Source organism: Ovis aries, chromosome 5 (assembly GCF_016772045.2).
Source record: "Ovis aries strain OAR_USU_Benz2616 breed Rambouillet chromosome 5, ARS-UI_Ramb_v3.0, whole genome shotgun sequence".
NCBI lineage: Eukaryota > Metazoa > Chordata > Mammalia > Artiodactyla > Bovidae > Ovis > Ovis aries.
Window position 1 is genome coordinate 20,606,973 of NC_056058.1, and position 19,792 is coordinate 20,626,764.

At 41.3% G+C, this 19,792-nt stretch overlaps 1 protein-coding gene across 19 annotated transcripts in view; it reads left to right on the top strand.

Annotated features, from left to right (window-relative positions):
* Window positions 1-3,386: 3,386 nt before the first annotated feature.
* The window catches only part of RAPGEF6 (Rap guanine nucleotide exchange factor 6), a 221,058-nt gene continuing 204,652 nt past the window's right edge, over window positions 3,387-19,792 (top strand). For all 19 annotated transcript variants that reach the window (XM_060415604.1, XM_042250259.1, XM_042250263.1 and 16 more), the window contains exon 1: window positions 3,387-3,696. In XM_060415604.1, coding sequence (XP_060271587.1) covers window positions 3,628-3,696 — 69 coding nt within the window. In that variant the 5' untranslated portion in view covers window positions 3,387-3,627. The remainder of the gene's footprint in view (window positions 3,697-19,792) is intronic.

Here is a 19,792-nt window from a genome sequence, read left to right on the forward strand (position 1 = left end):
TCTATTCATTTAGCAGATATTGATTGAACACCTGTTGCGTGCTAGACACAGATCTGGGTACCAGGAATAAGTCAGTAAATAACAAAGTTTCTCATGAAGTTTACATATTTCCTGCAGGTGGCTGAGACAGACAAAAATATTAAGCTGTCAGGTTGTGCCAAATATGACAAAAATTAAGATTGGGTAAAGAGTTAAGCTACTTTTTCTTTTTTTAAAGACTTGTTTCTGTTTCATAGCAAAGTTGTGTCTGACTCTCTTGCAACCCCATCGATTGTAGCCCGCCAGGCTCCGCTGTCCATGCCAAGTTGTGTCTGACTCTTTTGCGACCCCATGGACTGTAACCTGCCAGGCTCCTCTGTCCATGGGATTTTTCCAGGCAAGACTACTGGAGTGGGTGGCCATTTCCTTCTCAAGGGAATCTTTTGAATCCACGGATTGAACCTTCCATCTCCTGCATTGGCAGGCGCATTCCTTACTACTGAGACACCAGGGAAGCAATATTTAACCATCTTTAAAGATTTAAGCACCTAGAATTTAAGAACCATTATTTTTTCCTTTGAGATGTATGTTAATACTGGTGAATCCTGTCTTGGAGGTTGGCTTTTCTCTGAAAATAGTTATTAGAGCTCTCACTCTTGTCTCTTCACTTTTTTTTAGCATACCAAAGCATAATACAGGATGGTAAAGGACACTATAGACTTTGAAAATATGCTCAAATTTAGCTGGGTGTACTATGGATATTAATATACTGTTTTTACTGTTGCTGTCTTATCACAATAAAGTCTATATTAATAATTATTTTTGTAGACAATTCATTTGCCTTGTCAAGTATGAGATGAATAAATATACACTATTGTAACCATCACTTAGATGAAGAAATAAATCCTTTTCAGTAACCCAGAATCCCACCCCACCCCATCTCCACGTGCCCTATCCTGATCATAATACTCTGCCTTCTCATTTTGTGACTTCCAACCTGACTTTCATGAACATTTCCTTGCTCTTCTCTCTATAGTTTTACTTCTTTGTATGCATCCCTAAGTGGTATTCTTCAGATTTGCTTGTGTTTGAACTTTGTGTAGTGATACTCCATATTTTGCTTTTTTTTGTCCCCTGTGAGCATTATGTTGGAGATTCATTCTTGTGCTCTGTGGCTGGTATTCCATTGAAGGAATATACAGCAACTTACCCATTCTATAGTTGATGGACAAGTGGATTATTCAGATTTTTGGCTAATACGAACAGTGACCATTTCTGTTCATCTTTTCTGGGTGTTCTTTAGGACAAACATCAAGGAGTGGGCTTGCTGTCAAAGGGTATGTTAAATTTCAGCTTTACTAGATAACTTCTTTTTTCTAAGTGGTTTCCCAATATATGCTTAACTGGCAGTTTGTGTGAGTTCCTGTTGCTCCACATCTTCATGAATACTTAAATGTGTTTCTGAATAGTTCTGGTGAAAAAAACAGCAGATGGAAAAAACCCTATCCAGTTCTTCAAATTTGAATTTATGCTTTAGAGAAATCATTTCTTAGAGGTAAAAGAAATAATAGGAGTGCTTGGATTGTGCAGATTGTTCACGTAAATTATTTCATGTATGTAGAAAGAAAGTTAAGTCACTCAGTCATGTCCAACTCGGCAACCCCATGGACTGTAGCCTACCAGGTTCCTTTGTCCATGGGATTTTCTAGGCAAGAATACTGGAGTGGGTTGCCATTTCCTTCTTGAGGAGATCTTCCCAACCCAGGGACTGAACCCTGGTCTCCCTCGTTGTAGTTAGATGCTTTACCGTCTGAGCCACCAGGGAAGTCTATGTATGAAATCCTCAGAAAATTCCAAAGTAAAAGTTCTTTCACTAGTCCCATTTTACAGATAAGAAAACTGAAGTTCAGAAATAACCAAGTTATTTAACTAGAAACGGCCTATTAAAGACACAAATATAAATGTTTGCCCTTAAAAGTCCAAGCTCATGGTTGTCATACTTTTAATTCCTTTTCTCTGTTTTCAAAATAACTGATGTGGCTTTGGAAACATGCTTGAAAAATGGGGTAACTTTTGTGATCTTAGTAAGATTTTTGAGAGAATAAACACACACAAGAATGACGAAAGTGGGTTATTGCAGTTATTTGTGACCAACTGAAAATTTTGAGTGGCTGAGCTGTAACTTCCGTGATAAAGTTTTTGCCTTCTACTCAAAAAAGAAATTATGTTGTTGTAAACTTCAACTATTATTATGTTGTAAACTTCCAAGTTTGGGCAAGCTGAATGATCAACGGAAAACAAAGCCCCTTACCATCATCCATCATTACTGGATCCCGAAATGGTGAATGTTGCAGCCTGAACTCTCTTTTCCCTTTTGTTACTCTAAAATTTTCTTACCATGTCATTAAAAAATTAATGGGAACAACGTCATAATCTTATATCAGAGTTACTTAGTGAACCATAAGTACTGTTAAAAAAAAAAAACTATATTCAGTGGAAAGGACATGATTATGACACTCCAAGGAAAACTGTGACTTAGTGCGGCCCATCTGTGCGCTGAGATAGGATTGTTAGAAGGATGGATTCTGGACTTCTGTCAGTGACGTGGAAACAGCCTCTACAGATGTCTGGCTGCCCTGGAGAAAAGATGTTTTTCTTACCAAGGTACTAGCTAATAAATGTTCATTTGCATTATTCGGCCTGTTGGTAAACAGACTAGTGTACAAAATGTAAAAAGCGCACACTCCTGAGAAGGGGTTGAGCGGAGGGAGGGCTGGCTTCAGCGTTGGTTATGTGAACGTAGTCCAGACTGACTTCGCCAACCAGCGCTTAGTTCTGAGCTGGCTGCAGACTCGGCGACTGCCCACTCCTGCTCAAGGCCACGAAGCTATTTCTCTACGCTGATGTCAGGGCGTCCGTCTTAGGGTAGGTTCTTGGCGGGCCCCTTCCACAAGAGACTCGTTTTATTAGAAGACAGGGAGGGAAGACAGGGTAGGAACTTCCTCGTTTGCTGAATGGTAGCTTCGACTTCCGCACATTCTCCAGAGGAGCGGTGTCGGAGCTGCAGAACTGGAAGTCGGCCCTGAGGCTGGCCACGCCCTGAACTTCCGGATTTTGGCACAAACAACTCTCCACCCAGAACGCCTACCCCATGGTTTGATCCTCCACACACTATTTTCTCTCAGTCGGTCACAACCCGTTTCCGGCCTCGCCACCGGAAGCTGCAGCGGCTGAAACCGCCACTCCGAGGCAGATGCAGTGACAGGTTCAAGTGAAGTCTCGCGACGTTTCCTCAACTCTCACTTAGAAGCGTTGGGAGCGGCTTCGGGGCACCGCCCCAGTTTTTACGTCACCGCGGAGTCACGCCTTTAGGCCTTCGTTTGCGCGCTTGCGCGTGCTGCGCACGCGCATTCGCCTTCCCTCCGCCCCCGCGCGGGCTTCCCTCTGGCCAGTCGCGCGTGGGCTGAGGCCCTGGGCGGGCGTTGCGAAGGTTTGTTTGCCAAAGCTAGGTCCCCGGCGCAGTTCGGAGTTCCCTTCTACAGGGGAGTTGCGCTGGGGAGGGTGTAGCCCCCCGCTACCTAGGGTAAATGGCCTGTCGCATGGGCTGCTAAGGGCAGGCTGGGGAGTACGGGGGCTGGGGCCGCGACCATGAACTCACCTGTGGACCCTGGCGCTAGGCAGGCGCTGAAGAAGAAGCCGCCAGAGCGGACGCCCGAGGTAAGGCCAGCTGACCCGTCGAGCCTCCCGCTGTCCAACGGACGGCATCCCGCTGTCTGTCCGAAACTTGCGGCGACTGTCCCCTTGCCAGAGCCTCGCACCTGCTGCCAGGCTATCTGTTCTCTGCGTTCCCGGCCCTAAACCGGGCCCTTTTCGCGGGCGGGTGACGGCCGTCTTTCCTTCTCGAAAAGCTGCCTTCCCCGCACACCCGGTGACTTCCAGTGTTTTCGATAAGAAAGCCCCATTACTAAATGGTATTTTTTCAGGGTAAAATGCCGGTTCTCGGAGTGAGATTGTCCCGTAACTAGGTAGACTATAAAAAGGAGGTGGAAGTTGTAAGTGAAATGTAACTGCCGTGTCATTAACAATAACAACGAGAAAACCCAGAAACCTCTGTTAAAGTTACTTAAAATTTAATAATTTCTCTTAAAGTTACCGTATAGGCACTTTAAATACTGTTCGGTTGCCTGAACGATGAAGTTTTCAACATCAGTTTAAAACTTTGCGTCCAGTTCAGGTGATGAACTCTAGTGGAGAATTCTGCGTATTTAAAGATCAGTTCAGGAGGTAATTTTTCAGACTGTGTATTTGGCAAATTTTACAGTATTTTGTGCTTGGATCCAAAACCTCCTGTATTGAATTAGTAGTAATGGCATCAGCTTCAATGGTTTTCATTTGACCTGCAGGCTAGCTTTCAGGCAAATAACTAAAACGTGTTAACCTTGCCGGTCGGTGTAGAGTGCTTAGGGGGCGGAGTGAGGTTTTCCTTGATTTGGAGAAATTTCCGTAATAAGTGCTATGTTTCTTAAACCAAAAGGTAAAAACAATATTGTGAATTATTGTTGGATTGTCTTGTGTGTATTTGAAATAAATGAAAGAAAGTGCTTTGGGTTAGTTCTTCCGAATTCACTTTTGTGTTTTTCAGGTTTATAATGTTTTGCATAGTAGACTTCAGTAATTTGGACTGACCTTTTGTGACTTGACAGTCAAGCTGTAATTTTAGCTGATGGATCAGACTTTGTTGTTGGGGATCCTGATCTTTGCATAGAAACAAAGCAGATTCTACCACTTGCCACAGCCCTCTTTTCAAGACTTGAATTTGTAATTCTAGGTGTCTTAGTTTCCCTGATGATTCTTGAGGTCATTGTGAGTTAATTGAAAGCGTTCATTTTGAATAGGTGAACCTACCATAGTCTCTATATCATTAGAAAGTATCAAGCAGCTTCAGCTGCATGCAACAAATTCTGGTAAATTCTTTTCCTTTTTATTCTGTTAAAAATATTTTCTGATCTTCCTTGTTATGGCTTCTTAGATATACCCGTCATTTAAAAGTGGACATTTGATTTTCAAATGCGTAAAGTTTCTAAAGTATCTGTGATAGTAATACTTTCTTCTGTCTTCTCATTCACCCTCTGTTTTTTCAGGCTTCTGACTTTTTTGAGGCTTTCAGTGGCTCAGTCAGATCCCTTTTGGTTAACTGTCACATTGCACTTGAAAATAAATGGGTTATTTTTCACATACATTTTGATACCTAACATAATTCCACAGTGATAAGAGAGCATGTTAATGGGAAAATCCTAATTCTCTTTATTAACAAAATTACCTAGTTTGCTTATTTTTGAGCCATAGGAAGTTTTCTGAACTGTTCACAAAGTTATGTTGGCTAGTGTTTGCTGTGTTAAGTACTTCATCTTGTTTTACTGGAACAGCAGCATTGTTTAAGGGAATGAATGCTGAAACAGCTGCCCACAGTACCCAGACTGGAGCTCTGACATCTAGCAGCATATAACACGTTAACTTCTTGATTCATTGGCAGTGCTTTTTAAACTATCTATATTTATTTATGGCCATACCACGTGACTTGTGGGATCTTAGTTCCCCGACCAGGGATTGAACCCTGGCCCTTAGCAGGGAAAGTGTAGAGTCCTAAGGGAAGTTTCATCTTTGGCAGTGCTTTTGATTGAGTGTAGAATTTGTTTGGGGGTGGGGCACAGAAGTATCAATAAAGAAGTGATAAATTGAATTCTAGTGATGATTTATTTGTGATAAATAATTTGATGAAATTCTCACAGGATCATTTCTGCTTTCAGAAGTTCCTTATTCTTTTTAGTGGACTGTTAAGCATCTATTATAAATATATTCAGTTATTGAAAGCTTACCAATTCAAGGCATTATTTTGTGCACTAGGGTGTATCAGTGAACTAAACAGGCCTACCCTGCTGGAGTTTTTATTAATATTCTAACTGAAGAGGGAGGGAGATGGACAGATAAATACAGGAAACAAGTATGCTACATAATACGTTAGCTGATAATTGCAAATTTTAAAAAGATCAGGATAAAGGAATTGGAAGAAATGGACAAGGACTGGGTGCAGTTTAAGGTAGTTGGTGTCTTGATTGAGATGAATTTTTATTAAAGCTTTGATTCATGTGATAGAATTAGCCATAGGAATATATTGGGAAATAGCTTTCCAAGTAGAATAGTCATTGCAAAGGTCCTTAGATGAGAGAGTGTTTGGTGCATTCAAGGAATAGCAGGGAGCTCTGAGCGACTAGTGCAGAGTGTAAGAGATGAAGTCAGAGAGGCAATGGTGATGTAAGATGGAGCTTATCATGCAGGACTCTTAATTGTATATTTTTGACTTTTATTTTGAATGAAAAAGAGTTCTGTTTTCCACCAAAATGTTTTGAAGCAGAGGAGCAATGTAATCCTACTTTTTAACGCATCCCTTGGCTGCTTGCTGGGTTGGGAATAGACTGTGGGAGCAAGGATAGAAACAGGAACATCAGTTAGAGGTTATCACATTAAAGCAGGGAAGAGATGATCATAGCTCAGACTAAAGGATAATAATGCTGGTGGTGGTGGTGCTGCTGCTGCTAAGTCGCTTCAGTTGTGTCCGACTCTGTGCGACCCCACAGACAGCAGCCCACCAGGCTCCTCCGTCCCTGGGATTCTCCAGGCAAGAACACTGGAGTGGGTTGCCATTTCCTTCTCCAGTGCAGGAAAGTGAAAAGTCAAAGTGAGGTCGCTCAGTTGTGTCTGACTCTTAGCGACCCCATGGACTGCAGCCTACCAGGCTCCTCTGTCCATGGGATTTTCCAGGCAGGAGTACTGGAGTGGGTCGCCAGCAGTTGTCAATTATGGAAATATTTTAAAGGTTTAGCAGACATGATTGCTAATGGATTAGATTTGTGCTTTGAGGGAAAGGAAAGCCATCAAGCATGATTTCAAAGTTTTTAGCCAGAATAACTGGAGTGTTGGAGTTAACAATCAAAGAGTTTGAGCTGTGTCAAAGAGCCCGGGAATGCTGCAGGATGAGTAGTTTGGGGAATGGGAATGGATCAGAAATTCAGTTTTGAACATGTCACATTTGAACTGTCTGTTAGAAATGTTGAGTAAGGAGTCACGTATACAATTTATAATTATTTCTAAAGAGAAGGCTGGGCTGCAGATAGAAGCTTTATAGTTATTAGCTTAAGGATAATGTTTAAAGTCATGAGACTAGATGAAATTCCCAAAGTGGTGAGCATACATGGGAATAGAAGAGGACCAAAGACAGTGCCTGGGAGAAGAGCAGAGGCCAGCGAAGGAGAGTGCGTGGGAGCCAGCAGTGCAGCCGAAGGAAAGCCAGGCTTGAGGGATGATGTCCTGGGAGCTAAGTCAAGAGAGTGTATAATAGAAGGGGTGAAATGCGTTCATTCAGCTTACTTTTCCTTGAATACCTACTGGGTACAAAGCATTATGAAAAATATACAAATAGATTAAGAATCAGTGTCTTACAATCTTGTAATCAGATGTTTGCATCATATAATTAATGAATAAAGAATTCTTCTGTTTGTTTCTGGGCAAAATTAATGGTTCCTTTATTTTGAACCATCTGTTGTCCTTACATGAAACTATCAACTCAAGCATAATCCTAGTGAGCCAGACGCTGAGAATGGAAAGTTTTGTGAAGAATGCCATTTAGAACTGTGTTCTAAAGCAGTTTTTACTTTTCTGGCCAGTTATCCTACTTTGTAGATTCAACTTCCATAGCACACTGGCTTTCTTGAGCTAGTCCTCTGATTTCCTTTTTCACTTTACAAAGTGTTTTTGTTTTTTTAATGGAAAATTTTAGGCTTAACTACTCTGTGGGAAGCTAAGTGCTCTGAAACAATGAAAGCTGTTAAGGTACTCATTTTGAGTCCTTATACCAAAATTAAAGACACCACAGTCAAAATTGAGACCTGAGTTTGCATTTCTCTCAACTCAGTTCATATTCAATGCCATTCTTTCTCTGTAATATTTCTTTTCTACCTCAGAGTGAGCACAATATTTCTCTTATATTTCCATCTCTAACTGCTTAATACCACGCTTTGCACATGTTAAACAATCAATTAAACAGAACAAAATTTAGAATTAATTTTGTAAAGACCTCATTTTAAAAGATAATACTTTCTGTTCGGTAGAACTGCTGATTTTGTACACCTGGGTGGTCTCACTCAGCAGTGTGACTTCTGTTAGTTTTTAATAGGTTGAGTCTGTCACATAAGTCTGTCGCATCTTACCACCTTTCATGTGCTTCAGATTCATTATATAACTACTAAATTGTCCTCCAGGTTCTTAAGCCATTTGTCTGAAATAGAAACCATCATCATCCTTACTCTTTAATATTCTCCTGCTGACTGCCTCAGTTTCTCAGTTCAGAATAGGGGTCTTTACTCAATTTTCCCTGCTGTCCTCTTCTCTATATCTAACTGATCACTAAACCTTATTGATTTTACATCTTGAGTCTCTCTCTACTTCCTGTCCAGCTCAACTACCCTAGTTCACACTTTCATCATTTCACCCCTGAATTTTTGAGTCATTTTACTTATTGTTATATTTGGTTAGAGTGATCTTTCTAATACTGAGATCTGATCATCTTCTATTCTTGCTCAGAATTATTTCCCATTGCCTAGATAGGTTAGCAGTATAAATTGTCATCCAAATTATTTTTGAGAATTAGAAGAGGTGGATTACTATGTACACCCGGAAAACAGATTAAAGAAGTCATTTGTCTCCAGCAAACTGAGGTGTTTGGTTACCGCATGCAGATGATAACATTAATTTATCCAGTCAGTAAGCAGATATGTTAGAATACTAAAAGCCAAGGTTGTAGGGAGAAATTGGACATGGTCCCTATTCTTCAGTGATTTAGGAGACAGGCAAGACATTAGTAAAACGTTAAGATTAGTGGTAACGAAGATGTGAATAGGGCACTTTACAGCTGCAAGTGAGAAAAGGAAAGGCTCTGTGGAGGACCTTTAAATTAAATCCATAGTATCATGAATAGCTTTCTTGATGATATCCAGAAGGGAGGTCATTCCAGGCAGAGGGCAGCAGGAGCAAAGGCACTAATGGTGACAAGCCAGGTGCATTTGTAGAACAAGTAGCCAGTCTGTGAGCATGCATTCCCAGTGGGGATGATGGTGTTCCCAGTGGGACAAAAATTGGGTCCTTTAGGGGAATGGAAAATGAAAAAAAACTTAGATCTATGGTTTGTGTAGTAATATCACACGAAACTCATCGTTACTGAACAGTGTCTTATTCCTTAATGTTTAATTGGAGATGGGGTGGCGATTAAGAAAAATACTCTTTGGAGAGAAGTGATAATGAAGAAAGGTCGCAAAACACTGGACTAGTGTATGGTGGTTTGTGTGTATAAGGAGACAGTGTGTGGTGTTGGATGTTAAATGTTGAAGCTGCATATAATAGCAGGGTTGGATCATTTCAGGGATTTGGACTGGATGTTGTAAATAAAGGAGAACTGTTGGAGGGTTGAACAGCTATTTAGCCCAGAAATAGGGTCACTTTTACAAAGATTACTCTGTGGGCATTGTTGAAGGTGTAGGTGAAGCCAGGGGATGGGTAAAGAAGCGGTACAGGCTGGCTACACTAGAGGCAGGTGGTTTTCAGTAGGATGAACAAACAACATTTTGTCTGCACCAGAGTATTTTTCAGTGTGAAAGGCAAGACTGTTAATGATTATATCAGGATAACTGGGAAATCAGGAGATACGGATCTAGTTATAGGAAACAAATGCGATAGTTTAGGAGTGAAATAAGGTAGCAGAATATGAGATAGTGGAATAGTGAAGTAGAGTTGTCTCAACATGGTCATTGATTGAAATGCGAGTTTGTACATCCCGCCAGACTTTTTTTTTCAGTCTTTGAAATTGACTATAACACACATGGGGGCTTCCCTGGTGGCTCAGTGGTAAAGAATCTGCCTGCCAATGCAGGAGACACGGGGTTAGTCCTTGCATTGGAAAGATTCCCTGGAGAAAGAAATGGCAGCTCACTCCATTGTTCTTGAGTGGGAAATCCCATGGAGAAAGGAACTTGGCTGGCTACAGTCCTTGGGTTCACAAAAGTCAGACATGGCTTAGCAACTAAACAACAACGTAATACACATACGGTAAATTCCACATGCTTTCAAGTGTATAGCCAGCCTAATTTTCACAAATATATTTAGGTACCTTCCAAATCATTATTATAGAGTATTAGCAGCCCTCCAGAAACTCCCCCTTTGCCTCTCCCACTCAGTACCTTTTCCCAAAGGAAACTGTTCTGATATCTTTCACCATGAAAGATGTTTTTGCATTCATTTGAGTGGGATCATACAGTGTGTATTCTTTCAGTAACCAAGAGAACTAGGAAACTATCTTGCTTCTTTGCATTTTAATCTCTGGGCTGGACTTTGAACCTCCTATCTTGGCTTTTCTTGATCTTCGTCTGCTTATCCTTTATACCTTGACTCACCTGACCCTTTTTGGAATGGCCACCTCATTCTTTCCAACCCTACTCTTGTGGCAACTGCCTCAAACTTCAGATGCTGCACTTCAGGCCAGGAGACACTCTGTCTTTATGTTCTTTTAAGTGCCCACAGTAGCTCTGGGGCAAATGTGGCAAACTTTTCTGTCTTTTGCTTGTTGGGACAGACTTGGATTGGGTCTCTTCAGAGCAAAGCAGAAGTTCAGATAATTTCTTAGTTTCTCGTTTGGGTAACTGTGAATAATAGCACATTATTAAAAGGCAGAATTAGGGTCGGAAGAGAATTCAGTTTTAGAGAAGGTTTGAGGCTCCCTGCAGGGGACACAGAGATGTTCAGAAAGCATTTGGAGCTTCAGATCAAACTAGCTAATGGTCTGAGTTGGTCTGAGAGTCTACAGCTTATGGATCATAGGTGAAGTCAACTGAGAAAAGGAGGACAGACTCTGAGTGCTCTGATATTAAAGGGATGAGGGAAGGAAAAGAAAACTGCCAGACAATGAAAAGAAGGTGTTTATAGAGGTGGGGGAAGAACTTACAGGAAGACATTTCATAAAGAAATCCCTAATTATTAACATCAGGTATTATAGAGAGTTCAAGAAAGGTGAAGACTCCTATATTCTTCAGGTTGCTTCCATCAGAATGCTTTCAGTGGACTGAATACAGAGCCTGACTGCGGTGGATTAGAGAGGAAGACCCAAGAAAGTGAAGGCTGCAAGTTCATGAATTTGGCTCTGATGGGAATGGGAAAGATGTAGAGTCGTCCGTTATCTTCTGCCTTGCACTCCAGCCGTATCATCCCACACCCCCAGACACACGGCTTTTTTTTTTTTTTTTTGGAGTTACTTGAGTTTATTTTTATTTATTTTTAATTGGAGGATAATTGCTTTACAATATTGTGTTAGTTTCTGGCATACGTCAACATGAATCAGCTATAGGCATATACACGTGTCTGCTCCCTATTGAAGCTCTCTCACCTCCCACCCCATCCCACCCCTCTAGGTAGTCACAGAGCACCATGTTTGAGCTCCCTTCATCATATAGCAAATTCCCACCAGCTCCAGCTATCTGTTTCACATATGGTAATGTGTATGTTTCAGTGCTAATTTCTTTATTGGGCACACCCTCTCCTTCTCCTACTGTGTCCACAAGTCTGTTTTCTGTGTCTGGGTCTCCATTGCTGCCCTGCAAATAGGTCCATCTGTACCTTCTTTCTAGAGTTCATTTATGTGCATAATACGATATTTGTTTTTCTCTGACTTCCTTCACTCTGTGTAATAGTCTCTAGGTTCATCCACATCATTAGAACTGATTCAAATGCACTTGTTTTTATGGCTGAGTCATATTCCATTGTATATATGCTTCTTTACCCATTTTTCTGCAAGTGGGCATCTAGGTTGCTTCCATGACCTAGCTATTGTTAATAGTGCTACAGTGAACACTGGGGTACATATGTCTTTTTCAGTATGGTTTCTTCAGGGTATATGCTGACTAGTGGAATTCTTGGGTCATATGGTAGTTTTATTCCTAGTTGTTTTTTTTTTTTTTTTTAGTTTTTTATTTTTTAAATTTTAAAATCTTTAATTCTTACATGCATTCCCAAACATGAACCCCCCTCCCACCTCCCTCCCCATAACATCTTTCTGGGTCATCCCCATGCACCAGCCCCAAGCATGCTGCATCCTGCGTCAGACATAGACTGGCGATTCAATTCACATGATAGTATACATGTTAGAATGTCATTCTCCCAAATCATCCCACCCTCTCCCTCTCCCTCTGAGTCCAAAAGTCCGTTATACACATCTGTGTCTCTTTCCCTGTCTTGCATACAGGGTCGTCATTGCCATCTTCCTAAATTCCATATATATGTGTTAGTATACTGTATTGGTGTTTTTCTTTCTGGCTTACTTCACTCTGTATAATCGGCTCCAGTTTCATCCATCTCATCAGAACTGATTCAAATGAATTCTTTTTAACCGCTGAGTAATACTCCATTGTGTATATGTACCACAGCTTTCTTATCCATTCATCTGCTGATGGACATCTAGGTTGTTTCCATGTCCTGGCTATTATAAACAGTGCTGCGATGAACATTGGGGTACATGTGTCTCTTTCAATTCTGGTTTCCTCGGTGTGTATGCCCAGCAGTGGGATTGCTGGGTCATAAGGTAGTTCTATTTGCAATTTTTAAAGGAATCTCCACACTGTTCTCCATAGTGGCTGTACTAGTTTGCATTCCCACCAACAGTGTAGGAGGGTTCCCTTTTCTCCACACCCTCTCCAGCATTTATTGCTTGCAGATTTTTGGATCGCAGCCATTCTGACTGGTGTGAAGTGGTACCTCATTGTGGTTTTGATTTGCATTTCTCTAATAATGAGTGATGTTGAGCATCTTTTCATGTGTTTGTTAGCCATCCGTATGTCTTCTTTGGAGAAATGTCTATTTAGTTCTTTGGCCCATTTTTTGATAGGGTCGTTTATTTTTCTGGAGTTGAGCTGCAGAAGTTGCTTGTATATTTTTGAGATTAGTTGTTTGTCAGTTGCTTCATTTGCTATTATTTTCTCCCATTCAGAAGGCTGTCTTTTCACCTTGCTTATATTTTCCTTTGTTGTGCAGAAGCTTCCATATTCTTCTCCATAGTGGCTGTACCAATTTACATTCCCACCAACAGTGCAAGAGGGTACCCTTTTCTCCACACCCTCTCCAGCATTTATTGTTTGTAGATTTTTTTGACCATGGCCATTCAGACTGGTGTGAGGTGAAAACCTCATTGTAGTTTTGATTTGCATTTCTCTGATAATGAGTGGTGTTGAGCATCTTTTCCTGTTTCTTAGCCATCTGCATGTCTTCTTTGGTGAAATGTTTGTTCAGGTCTTCTGCCCACTTCTGATTGGGTTCAAACCATGCATACATACACTACTGTGTAGAAAGTAGGTAACTAATGAGAATCTACTGTATGGTACAAGGAGCTCTACTTGGTGCTCTGTCGTGACCTTACGTATATGTAGTAGTGCGTGTGTGTCAGTTAAACGTAGTGCACGTATGTCAATTCCAGTCTCCCGGTTCATCCCACACCCGCCCTGCTCCCCTTCCTCCCGTAAGTAAGTTCGCTACATCTGTGTCTCTATTTCTGATTTGCAAATAAGTTCATTGGTACTATTTATCTAGATTCCACATGTAAGTAAAGTAAAGTAAATGTCGCTCAGTTGTGTCCGACTGACTCTTCGCGACCCCATGGACTGCAGCCTGCCAGGCTCCTCCGTCCATGGAATTTTCCAGGCAAGAATACTGGAGTAGCTTGCCATTTCCTTCTCCAGGAGATCTTCCCAACCCAGGGATCGAACCTAGGTCTCCCGCATTGTAGGCAGACGCTTTTACCGTCTGAGCCACCGGGGAAGTCTCCACATATAAGTGATATTATAAAATATTTGTTTTTCTCTTTCTGACTCACTTCACTCTTTGCAACAGTCTCTAGATGCAGCCACGTCCCTGCAAACAGCACTGTTTTGTCCCTTTATATGGCTGAGAAATATTTCGTTGTATATATATACTGCTAAGTTGCTTCAGTCGTGTCTGACTCTGTGCGACCCCATAGACGGCAGCCCACCAGGCTCCTCCGTCCCTGGGATTCTCCAGGCAAGAACACTGGAGTGGGTTGCCATTTATACTACATACTCTTTGTCCATTCCTCTGTTGATGGATGTTTAGGTTGCGTGCATGTCCTGGCCAATCTGAATAGTGCTGCAGTGAACATTGGGGTATATGTATCTTTTTGAATTATGGTTTTCCTCAGGTATGCCCAGGAGTCGGATGGCTGGGACACATGGTAGCTCTGTTTTTAAGGAAACTTTGTACTGTTCTCTATAGTAGCTGTACTGTTTTATATTCCCACCAACAGTGTAGGAGGATTCTCTTCTCTCCACACCCTTTCTAGCATTTATTGTTTGTAGATTTTTTTATGGTGACTGTTCTGACCAGTGTGAGGTGATAGCTCATTGTAGTTTAGATCAACTGAACAGAACAGAAAGCCCAGAAGTAAACCCATGCACCTGTGGTCACCTAATCTATGACAAATGAGGCAAGAATATATAATGGAGAGAAGACTTAATCTCTTCAGTAAGTGGTCTTGGGAAAACTGGACAGTTCAGTTCAGTCGCTCAGTTGTGTCCGACCCTTTGTGACCTCATAGACTGCAGCACACCAGGCTTCCCTGTCCATCACCAACTCCTGGAGCTTGCTCAAACTCATGCCCATCGAGTCGGTGATGCCATCCAGCCATCTCATCCTCTGTCGTCCCCTTCTCCTCCTGACTTCAGTCTTTCCCAGCATAGGGTCTTTTTCAGTGAGTCAGTTCTTCGCATCAGATGGCCTTAAGTATTGGAGCGTTAGCTTCAGCATCAGTTCCTCCAATGAATATTCAGGACTGATTTCCTTTAGAATAGACTGGTTTGATCTCCTTGCAGTCCAAGGGACTCCCAAGAGTCTTCTCTAACACCACAGTTCAAAAGCATCAATTCTTTGACACTCAGCTTTCCTTACGGTCCAACTCTCACATCCACACATGACTACTGGGAAAACCATAGCTTTGAGTATATGGACCTTTGTCAGTAATGTCTCTGCTTTTTAATATGCTGTCTAGGTTTGTCATAGCTTTTCTTCCAAGGAGCAAGCGTCTTTTAATTTCACAGCTACATGTGAGAGAATGAAATTAGAACACTCCTGGGGAGGAAGATGTGAGGGAGGTTCTAAAGGGAAGGTATATATGTATACCTATGACTGTTGAGGTTTGACAGAAAACAACAAAATTCTGTAAAGTAATTATCCTTCAATTAAAAAAAAATTAGAACACTCCCTAACACCATACACAAAAGTAAACTCAGAATGGATTAAAGACTTAAATGTGAGTCCAGACACTACAAAGCTCTTAGAGGAAAACATAGGTAAAGCACTCTGACGTAAATTGCAGCAAGGTCTTTTTTTGACCCACTTCCTAGAGTAATGAAAATAAAAACAAAAATAAACAGTTGGGACCTAGTTAAACTTAAAAGCTTTTGCAAGCAAAGGAAACCATAAATGAGGTGAAAAGCCAACCCTCAGAATGGGAGAAAATATTTGCAAATGAGTTGACTGACAAAGGACTAATCTCAAAAATATATAAACAGCTCATGCAACTCAATTAAAAAAAAACTCAAATGAAAAAAATGGACAGAAGGCTTAAAGAGACATATCTCCACAGAAGACACACAGATGGCCAACAAACATGAAAAGATGGTCAGCATCACTGATGATCAGAGAAATGTGAGTGTCATAACAGTATTTTTCAACCTGGGCTTCATATGTCTCTCAGCCTAGGGAATTTTTTTTTTTTTTTAAATAATGCTGAGGCCCATCTTTCATTTCTTGAATTAAAGTCTTCTGGAACGGAGTGTCAAGCATTGGTATTTATAGAAGTAATTCTATACTCCTTAAGTAATTATGATATATAGATAGCGGTTAGAAACATGTCCATTGTGCCATTTTCCCTGTCTCTGCTTTTATGTAGGATGGAAAAGTGTTTACAGTCATGGAATTTTGCATTTAAACATGCCTACTTCAGATCTGGGCTATAGCACTGAGAATTTTAGTGACCTTGGAAAAGTTACCTAATTTTAAGATTGAATATCTTTGGGGGATTGTTATGTGGACTAAATGAGATATGTAAAGTTTTGCTGCCCAGTGAACTATATAGCCCCACCAGGCTCCTCTGTCCATGGAATTCTTCAAGCAAGAATACTTGAGTGAGTAGCCATTCCCTTCTCCAGGGGATCTTCCTGACCCAGAGATCCAGCCCGGGTCACCTGTGTTTCAGCTGGATTCTTTACCTTCTGAGCCACCGGGGAAGCCCCAGAGTAGTTAACGAGGTGCCAACCATAATGAACACTCAGCAGTAGCCGTACATGCTAGTTTGCTATTTCCTTTGTCTTGAACACCATCCTCTCACTTGACAAACGCAGACGGCTCGCTGAAATCTGATCTCCCACTCCTTCTCTGTGTCCCTTCCTGTCTCAGAGCATTTATTGTTCTGTGTTAGGGTTGCTGGCTCGTTCACCCTGGCTGGATTGTAAGCGTCTTGAAGACAGTGACTGTATCTTTATCTCCCAGTTCCATCATGCAATACTTGTTACGTGGTAGGTAGCCAAATATTTGTAGAGTGAATGACTCTAAAAAGGAAAAGAATCTGAACAACACTGTTTTCATGTTTTTCTAGTAGTAATTTCTGTTGGTCTGATACTTAAAGTGCTGGGGAAAAAAGACTGAAGTTTGGCACAGAGCAAAATTTGCTGTTAATATTCTCTTATTAAGATGTAAATAATGTACAGTGACCATAAAGAAACTATGTGTTTTACCTGGCAGTTCTTCAAAGACAGTTCAGATAGCGGAACTTAAGTCATACTTTGAAAGAGGAACTTCTTTTTGTATGGCTTTAAAACACATTTGCAGCTTTACCTGCAGTGCCAGTTTTACCTTTCCATGTGTTTTGAAGCATATGACTTTAAACTTTAGTTGGGCGAATATTTCATGCTCAGCTAGATGTTAATGTAATTGCCTATTTACAATCCAGAAAATCATTTTATAAAAAATCTAGCTTGTTTGTGTTACCAAAATTTAGAGGGGGCTTGGACTGAAAGAATATAAAGTTTAGTGTTCTTGTAATTACTTATTAAATCTTTTTCATAGTTTAGAATAATGGTCTTTAAATGTACAGTTTAGGGTTTTTTTTCCTTCTGAATTGGCAAAAGAGCACCATTGTACTCAGAATTTTGGGGAATTCACTGTGTGCATCGTTAAGGGTGGCAGAACAGAGATCTGTTGTGTTTTTCTAAAACAGCAGGTGCACATTTAGAGAGCTCCTTGGAAAGCAAGAACTTATTTATGCAGCCGGGGCCCTCTGACCTTCATCTGTAAACTAAACTGTATAGAAAGGGAATACTAGACCCGGATGGGGCCTTTATTGGGATAATTGCTCTTCCAAGACACCTCATGTCTGTACTGGAGATCCCCAACGTGAGAAAAAAGCAAAAACAATAACAAAACTCTGGCCATTCAGTAGTTTCGACACCATAAAATCTTGGTTTTGAGTGATAAGGAGCTTCCGTGAGAGAGAATTCTGCAGAGCAGTAGCAGCCAGGTGTGGTGAACTTGACTCTGACAAAGTCACACTCTTGCATGTACAGCTGTGAGCTCTGTAACATTGTAGTTGCCTTTTGGCTTTACCTTGAACTTTACCTTGAACTAAACTGAGATCTGGCTTAGGTAAAAACTGAAGGAGCCCCTTCGTTGTTAAGAACTTGAGGTTGCGAAGGCATAAGCAGCCCTTGTTTGATGTTCTCCATTATTTGCCCCAAACGGAAACTTTGGCAGCTTTGACATGTGGCAGAGACCGTGGGACTTGGTGGACGGGGCACTTAGTACGTAGCAGAAGCAGCAGCACCACCTAGCAAGTATTTGTGAATGTACGCATATATGATTTCCAAAAATACTTCAGCTGATGGTTCAAGAGCTGGTGAAGTGGATTACATACAGATAAAGGAACTAACCTTGCGAGAGGTAAAATGTCTTGCTCAGGGTCACATGATTCATCATTTACTTCCTTTGTCCAGTAGTGCCCCAGTGCTTTCTCTTTATCAGTGAGCTTTAGGTTACATTTTAAGCTTTGATCTTCTTTGTTTTTTATTGATATCTATACAGAGCCTAATATTTTCCTAAATAAATGCCTCTTATTTAATCTTGCCTGTATTGTATGAAGTATAATATTTTAAGGTGCCTGTGTCTATTTAAGTGTATATTTCTCAAGTTTTATGTAGAATGAAAACAGGTGTGTTTGTTACGTGATTTTTTTTTTAATACCGTTCTGTTTTATGACTTGTTTTCAGAAGTTGATAGTCTATTCTAGTTTGGTTTCTTAAGAGCATTCAACTAATACAAGAAGACTTTATCATAAAGAAGAGTTCATAAGTGTCACAGGTGCCAACTGGAGTTTGGATTGCTTATGAGCTCCTCAGATGACTCTCTGAGGCAGACTTGAAAGCATACATTTTTGTAGAAGACTTCCTAATGAATGTTTGTGTGATATGTATTTTTCAAGTCCCGTTTTTAAGTGCTAGGCATAAAAGATTCTTAGAGGGGGAGATAGACAAGTACACAGACAATTAAAATAGCGCCTGGTTAAGTACCATGACAGTTGCACATATCAGATGCTCAGGAGTTTGTAGGAGGGCTGTTGGGGGAGAGGAGTAAAGGCTAGGCACGTGCCATTCAAATTGTTTTCCAAAGGGAACCCTGACTTGAGTGTAAATTAGAATATATAAAAGTTAGGTGAAGAAGGAACTGAATGTTTTTCCAGAAAAGGGAGCAGCGTTTGCAGGGCCACAGATGAGCTTGGTACGAACATGCACATTGCCTGGGTAGCTGGAATAGTGGGACAAGACTAAGTAGTAAAATAGATGAGGCTGGAGGCATGGTCAGGATTCGGAACATGAAGCACTGTGTTCTCCCGGTTAAGTTTGTATTTTCTTTTTAGAAAGATCACTCTGGGAGCGCTCTGAAGAATGGATTATAGGGTGCCAGACTAGAGGCAAGAAGCTGTTTTCTGTTGTGAATGAAAGTTGCTCAGTCGTGTCTGACTCTCTATGACCCCATGGACTGTGGCCTGCAAGACTCCCTGGTCCATGGAATTCTCTAGGCCAGAAACTGGAGTGGATTGCCATTCTCTTCTCCAGGGGAATCTTCCCAACCCAGGGATTGAACCCAGATCTCTCACATTGCAGGTGAATTCTTTACCGTCTGAGCCACCAGGAAAGCCCAAGAATACTGGAGTGGGTAGCCTATCCCTTCTCCCACACATCTTCCTGACATCAGGGTCTCCTGCATTTCTGGTGGATTCTTTACCAGCTGAGCTACCAGGGAAGCCCAAACTGTGCTCACTGAGGTTGGAACTCAGGACTTTCACATTATGAGACTGAAGCGCTGCCTACTGTGCTAAGAAGGCAGATAAACATTGGATGATGTATAAACATGGACTGTAGCCCACCAGGCTCCTCTGTCCATGGAATTCTCCAGGCAAGAATACTGGAGTGGGTAGCCATTCCTTTCTCCAGGGAATTTTCCTGACCCAGGGATCAAACCTGGGTCTGCGGCACTGCAAGCAGACTCTTGTCTGAGCCACCAGGGAAGGACTCTCTGAATTGCTTCAGCTGAGATGGTGAATGGAGATGTTTAAAAAGTAGAATTGACAGATTGCTCACATGAGCTGTTGAAGGTGAGT